This window comes from Salarias fasciatus, chromosome 5 (genome assembly GCF_902148845.1).
Source record: "Salarias fasciatus chromosome 5, fSalaFa1.1, whole genome shotgun sequence".
NCBI classification, from domain to species: Eukaryota; Metazoa; Chordata; class Actinopteri; order Blenniiformes; family Blenniidae; genus Salarias; species Salarias fasciatus.
This window is the reverse complement of record NC_043749.1, coordinates 14,763,296-14,770,773: the sequence shown is the minus strand read 5'-3', so window position 1 is coordinate 14,770,773 and position 7,478 is coordinate 14,763,296. Positions and strand designations below refer to the sequence as shown.

Sequence of the window (7,478 nt, the reverse complement as noted above, 5' to 3'; positions counted from 1 at the left end):
TGATGAAGAGCCGGAACAAAAACGCAAGTCAGGTCGTCCTTCCTTCACCTGGAGCTTCTGCTGGTTGGGCGTCTCACTACTCGAGTGTCTGAGATTAGATGCCACAGGTCCCAGAATAAATCCTCCGGGTCTGGAATTAACAAAGAGTAATTCCTCCAAATGATAATCCCTGATCTTTCACCTTTTGCTTGATTGCAAAAGGTACTTAAACAGGATGAATGCTCGCCGCTCCTGGTCGGGATAAGCAGCCCATCGGGCGCAAAACATAAAAATAAAACCAATAAACTGTTGGACTGCTTTACGCTCACAGAGGACTAAGGAGAGTTCAGATTTAGCTTCCAAGGAGGTGTGTCTGCATATTACATCTGCAGTAAACACAGGAGAAGGCTGCTTATCTGGCACCTTCTGCAGCCTCCCGCCTTTTCTTATTCTGACACAAATCAGGGGTCATCGGACGTTCACTCAGCAGCACTAAGATTATTTATAGACAAATGAAGAAAAACGCGTCACAATTCATGTTGACATGAAAAAAAAATTACTACAAAGTCTCAGAGGAGATTCAGTGATGAACTCAATGTGACAGATCTGCTGTGGTCATAATTCTGGTGATTCCAGTGGGATCCACTTCACTGTAGATCCGTTTCTCTCATGAAGTTACGTTTATTAAGAAACAGGGAGATAATAAAGCACCACATGTGTAGAGAAACACACTGAGTTACCATAATTATTATGTATTTGTTTTTTAGTCACACATGTCCAGAGAACAAGAGATGACAACATGAACACTTCATGAGCTACCCTGACGTATTTAATTCTTTAAAATATGAGAGGGGCTGTGGTGAGCATCAATATTTGATTTCAGGAGAATAATAGATGAATGAATGAATGAAAAGTTGAATAAATGATTGATTTTTTTTACATGAAATAATACATGAGTTGTCATAAAATCTGTTTCAGACTCAAACTTTAGTTTATAATATGAAACTCAAATCGATAAAGCTTTTTCACACATTTCATTAGTTAAACACATTTTCATTTTAGGTGTGTGACTTCAGTAATTAAATGACATGAAAATAATTCCTAAACAGGATGAAATGTATTTGTTCTCTGAAGAATTACTAAATGCTGGAACTGGTTTCCCTCCACAGTCTAAAACATGCGCCCTGGGGTCAGATCCTCCTGACTTATGTCCCATAATCAGCTGGAATTGGCCCAAAAACTGGACAAAGCAAAACAGACGATGGTTGGAAAATGAAAGAAATTTAAAAATTTTAAATATTTGCAAAAAAATATAAAGGAGTCTGATTTTCAGACTGATGAGGTGCACATGTAGAAAACTGAATAAAGACATCTGAAGATGAAACCTGGACTAAATCATGTTCTTCGTCTGCCGAGGACGAGAAGTGAGGTTAAGCCTGAGGACTTAACAAAAGAGCGTGAGCATGTGTCCGACGCTCAACCTTCTAAGAGGTTTACAGTCAATCAAGTAGAGACCCAGATTACAACTGTTTGGGTTGAGAGTTCACAAGGGTGCAATAGCAGTGGAGTTGTGATTACAGAGCTCTATTTTAGGAACAATAACTCATTCTGATGATTTTAATTCTTTACTGGAGACCAACTTAGTTATATTTAATATTAGTCTTCAAATAAAAGCACTAAAACTTAGATCAAGCATAAAAATACAAGACTGAGTTGAAAATTCAAACAGTGACTCACAAAGTGGATGTTTCAGCTGTTTCTAAACTTTAAGATGAAAGGTTTTAGAAGAGTTGACAGTGCGTCAGAAGTCAGTCAATTTGTGAACAGATCATCGAGACAACTCTGAAAATCATCTCCTAATAAAGACTGAGATCACTGAAAGTTTTAATGAGCCAAAGTTGCTCAATCAAACTTTAAATAGGCCGTTTTGCCCCCATTCAATCTGAGCTGATGCACTGAGCCACATCCAGTTCCAGAGAAAAGACTGCTCACATCAATCAATTCACCCTCTCAGCCTGTCAGATCCCAGTCAGGCTGTGTAACACTTCAGTCCATTCAGGCTGAAAATGGATGACAGGCAGAGTACATCCTGCACAGGTCAGGAGTCCGCCGCCGCAACTCCGGCATCACTCACACACTCGGTCAGTGTGGTGGTCAGCACACCCAGGGTTTCACTGAGGGGCCGGGGGCATCTGTGTGGAGTTAATCCAGGTTCCTCGCACAATTCAGACTAATTGTGGACCCTGATTTCCCTTTAAGTCCAAGTCTGTGAGATTATGTTTGTATTGTGGTAGATTCACAGTGAGTTAGGACGCACTCCTGCTGTGTAGCAGATCAATGGATGGATTTACTTTTAGATTATGGGAGGAAACTGAAGAATCCAGATGAACCCATATAGATACAGAAAGACTGTGCAAAAACACACACAGCTGAACAGTGTGGCCCTGACAGGATTCAGCCTCTGATGGAAAGAAATGATCCCTCTGCTCCAGATGATAACCTGAAAAACATTAACAGTCATTTGGAAGTTTCTCTGGAAACTGCTATGAATTTACTTTAAAAGTTTTCCCCACTTTAGAAAAAAAAAAAAAAAAAAACCTTCAAAGCGACTTAAACTACTTCAAAATCTTTTTTTTTTTTTTTTTTTGCATAAACATAGCAGAAAACCAATGTGCCTGAAGGGACTTAATATGTTGAAAATAGCTGAGTGTGTAATAAAATAGAGAGCACACACTGGGGTGTTTATCTGACCTGCTGCTCCTGTGGGTGGAGGTCGTGACATTGTTTAAGAAACGCAGTCATCCGCAGACGGTGCTGAGAGAAAACGCTGTGGTGGAAGTGTTTGCTCCGGGGCACTTCAGCAGAGACTCGAGCTGCAGTTTTCTGTTTTAACTACGCCAATAAAAACTCGGGGAGTTTCTCGGTGACGGAGAACGGCTCTCATTTGGTGCCATTTCATTAATTAAATCTCTCTGGGAGTCGGCGCTGTGAGCCGGTCACACCGGATGATATTGTCCGTCTTCCTGCAGCACGCGGGCGCCTTATCGGCGCGTGCCAGGCTGCAGCGGCTCCTCACAACTTTGATGTACGATGCAATTACTAAACTAATAAAAGCTTCAAGTCGAAACACGGCTCCCGTGGAGGTGATGGCGGCGCGGGAGAGGGGATGGAGGAGGGGGGAGGCGAGCTGCATCAAGCCGCCTGCCGCCTTGACATCATTATCGCCTCCTAATCAGCCTTTGGAGCGCGAGACGATGGGGACATCTCTCGGCTCTGATTGAAAAGCAAGGGTCCGTGAACGCAGCGCGCCAAGCCAAACTTTATGCTTTCTCGCCTGAGGAGTTGACGGTTCTTTGTTCCCCCGGCGGCAGGGCTGCAGCAGAGGGGCTGCAACTCCTCCAACAAACATCCACCCGCAGAAAAAGTTGGTGGAGGTTGACGTGACGTGGCCGCGTTTCCGCTTCAGCCAATCACGAAGCAACCCTCCGTTTTTCAGCACGTGGTTGTCATCAAACTCGTAATTTGCTTAATTCAGAGATTATTTTTAACCTTCACTCATCTGTAAATATTTTCCCCATATTTTTCCCACTAGAGACTGCAACGATTTTTTTTTTTTTTTTTTTTGCGCAGCTGGCTGTGCGGGAGCGCACATCTGCAGTCTCCCGCTCGATCACAGAGACTCTACATTTCACCTTAGAAAATATAATAAGAACGCATATTCCAGCTTGTCTTTATTCATAAAATATTATCCAAGCCATGCACTCGTTGTTTTCACTGCAACAGAAGGATTTTCACACGCGCTGCGTGCGCAATGTGGAGACTGAGGACAATCCAGAGGCGTACAGTCATTCTGCAGGCTCAGCAATAATGCAACAACTTTTAAACAGCACCGTGCTGTTTATTTGGAGAAATTTGAGGGGGAAAAAAAGTAACCAAATAAGGGAAAACAGATGGAGCATCTTTGCAAGTGTAATTTCCCTTTTCCCCCCTCACTCGTGTTGAATGATCGATAAACATTTCGCGCAATGATTAATAGAAAACCGTCATCTGGAGGAATTAAGGGCATTTCTGCCTTTTCAAGATAATCTGGAAAACACAACTACTGAACGATTTCCTGAGGGGGTTTCTGAATCCTGCAGCAGATCTGAGGGGTTTTCCGCCCGTTTTCTTGGAGGGGAGCAGAGGATGGAGAGACTCTCTCTCTCTCTCTCTCTCTCTCTCTCTCTCTCTCTCTCTCTCTCTCTCTCTCCCTCTCTCTCTCTCTCTCTCTCTCTCTCTCTCTCTCTCTTTGGAGGGGGAAGTGTGTACAATCAAATACAGTAGGCTACGTGCTGGAAGCCGCGCGGCTGGACAAAGGGTGCATCGGGGGTCGAGCAGTCCCGCACAGCACGGCGCGCCGGGGCACGCGCGCAGCGCAGGATTTTTTTTTTTACCATCATCCCAGACACCGAGCAGAGGGTTGGAGATGCGGGGGAACTGGAGGATTCTGTTCTCGCACATGTGCAGCAGCAGCTTCCTGCTGCTGTGGATCTTCGTGGGCTTGGATGTGGTGGAGGTGGCGGGATCCCAGCCAGGGATCCCTCTGTCAGTGTGAGTGAGACGCTCTGCAACTTTAACGGACACAATTTACTCATCTGCTGCTTTGGTCTGAACAGGTGACAGAATGAAACCATCAGACCAACTGTACTGAGATGTGAAGGAAATGAAGGTGTTTTAAATTGATTTAATTGTATGCTAGAATAATTTTTTTTATTGCTTCTGGAAATCCATAAAATGCAGTTTGTCCCTGTTTGTATTTCACATTGTGCGAAGTTACACACAGGTCAGGGATTAACTGGATGGAAAGTGGTGCTACTGGCGTGAGCAAACAATTCATGATTTCATTATAGAAAATTTACAGATAATACTACAATCAATTTGGGCAAATTGAACAGAAAATTATGTAGAAATTAAAAAAAAAATTGAAGTCTTTTCTGTCTTTGCTGTCAAATGAAGTACCATATCTCTGTAACTTTTTCTTTACCCATACACAAAAAAATGTTCAAGTCAAGAATATTTTTAATTGTTCTGAAAATATTCTTATAAAAGCAGGAGATAACTTCAATATCTTGTTGTATATTACTGTAACTCAAACCTCCTCACTGTTGTAATTTCCAGATGTACCCATAGTTAAAAGGATAAACCCTAAGATAAGACTTTATATGTTTCAGCTGTTTTATTTTCAGATCTTTGAACATGGCAAACATTTTTCTTGGGCTGCATATCTTTCAAAGCATCGGTGTATTAAAGAAAACTTCTTAAGTTTACGGTCCAAATTCTAAGAATATTCTCACCACAGTAAACATTGGTGTTAGTTTGATATTATCAAACAGCAAAATAATAATTTCTGGGTTCAGATGTCACAAAAGCTGCAGTGCGGAGCTTCAAAAATATCATCCAAGATGTTTTCCTGGAAGAGAAGTACAAGGTCCAGGGCAAATTAACACAATCATCATAAAGTCTGAAGAGCTTCACATTTAAAGATCAAATGAAACTAAAGGTTTTTGAAAATATTTACAAAATGGTTTTAGATTGCATGCCAAACATCACTTTTAGCGTTTTTGTTGTTTCTAAAATGCAACAAAGAACTGTGTTTTTAGTTTTATTATAGCTGCTTGATTTTTTTTTTTTTATCAGGCCTCTTTTAGATACATAGTTTACTGATTTAATCTCTTGTGAATATAGTTTGTGGATGGTTAAAAGAATCAAGAAATTCACAGATCACGGTCACTGAGCCATGATGATAATCCTATAACTAATAGTGTTAGAAATTGATCTATAAGATATGAAAAAAATATATATTAAAGGCATTTTTCAGTTTAGACATATAATTATGATACAATAAATCTCACTGAAAAAAAATCAGTCTATAATTTCTGTGCACTCCTCTCTTGATGTGCAGTTGTTTAATTTACGTGCAAAATTGTAAACTTGCTTTTTTGTCATTTTGACGTTGTAGTGTAAAGCTTTGGGCCTCAGCATTCGGAGGAGAAATAAAATCGATTTCTGCCAAATACTCCGGATCTCAGCTTCTCCAGAAGGTAATCTTCTCGATTCAGTCAAATGTGTTTATCCTTTGTGTGGCGCTCATGTTCCCACATCTACTGTATGCTGTAATGCCGTGTTCCCTTCTCTAATGGCTGCAGAGACACTGTGGTGTCTCAGCTGAATGCTGATGCGTTATTTTAGAGGAGACTCAGGTGTGCTTGGCATGGCAGAGCTGTGTGTGTGCGTGCGCGTGTGTGTGTGCCCGCTTGTCACGGCCCATTAAACACAGCTCCTCTCTCATCTCAAGCCTCCAGTTAACTCTCTGGAGTCAAGAGTTTCAACCTCTGGATATGAATGCGACAAGGAGACGAATCGAATGAGTCTGAGAGGGTTTGATAGTGGGTGTGTGGGTGTGTGTTCGTACAGGAGAGTGGGGATGATGAACAAGTGAAGCCCACGGAGGATGAGCGATGACCCCATGCTGTAAATTTCACTTTCTGACAGCTTGTGACCACTTGATGGCAGAGGTGGGCCCTTTGTTCACAGGCCTCAGGTTTTAAAAAAAAGGTGGACTGAAGCGGATGAATGGTGAACCTTCCATTGTACTTAAATAGGATCTGACTGGGGAGCGTGAAGGAAACAGCTGGAGCAGCTCCTCTGCATGAGTGTGCTGAGTAACTGTACAGTGTGTCGTGCGCCCACGGTTTACAGCATATGCAGATGCTGGCGTCTCACAAAGCGGTTTGTGCAGCAGTGAAATCATTAAAAAAACGGGTGAACAGTAAATGTTTCACTTGGAATCTACTCTGTAAACGGATGCATACATTTGTCACTTGTTGTATATGAAATGTATTTTGAGATTTGTTTGGCCCTAAACCATTTATGTTTACAAAATGATTTTACTTAGATGGAATTAATGTTGGAATTGCTTTGTTTGTTACCATTTGATTATAGGGCATGAAGAAAGCAAACATTATGGTGAACAAGATTAAAAATGACAGCGTTCACCCTCAGCCTGTGAATCTGCAAAGCTCTAATCACAATTAAAAAAGTCAAGTTTAATAAGTTGTTATTCAAATCCCTGTATCAGTCTTACATCTAAACATTGTGATGCTATGAGCCAGTCAAACCCAACATTTCACAATTTGAAAGCTGCGTGATTAAACGAATCTTGTGAATGATGTTATACGCAATTCACAGAACTACAATCTGACACTGCGGACGGTGTGGTTATATTTATAAAACTGAGCAGATTTACAGTGGCAGACTGAAGAAATGATCAATTACATGAAAAAGTTGATGGGGTTTAACAGCCTATAAATTTTTTTGGTTAATTGTGTCTTTAATAGAGCATCCTTAATCAGGATCTGCAGGTTTTAATCAAATATACGTCTTCATTCTCAGCTTCTGTTTTTGACATTTGTTTTGAGCTGGTTGTGGGTTCGGACACCTGATCATGAAGAACATGAAAA

The 7,478-nt window shown here is 41.3% G+C and overlaps 1 protein-coding gene across 1 annotated transcript in view; it reads left to right on the top strand.

The window, feature by feature from the left end:
- The first annotated feature begins 4,444 nt into the window (after positions 1–4,444).
- The window catches only part of LOC115389167 (voltage-dependent calcium channel subunit alpha-2/delta-3-like), a 30,891-nt gene continuing 27,857 nt past the window's right edge, over positions 4,445–7,478 (top strand). The window contains exons 1-2 of the mRNA XM_030092615.1: positions 4,445–4,569; positions 5,978–6,059. Coding sequence (XP_029948475.1) covers positions 4,445–4,569; positions 5,978–6,059 — 207 coding nt within the window. The remainder of the gene's footprint in view (positions 4,570–5,977; positions 6,060–7,478) is intronic.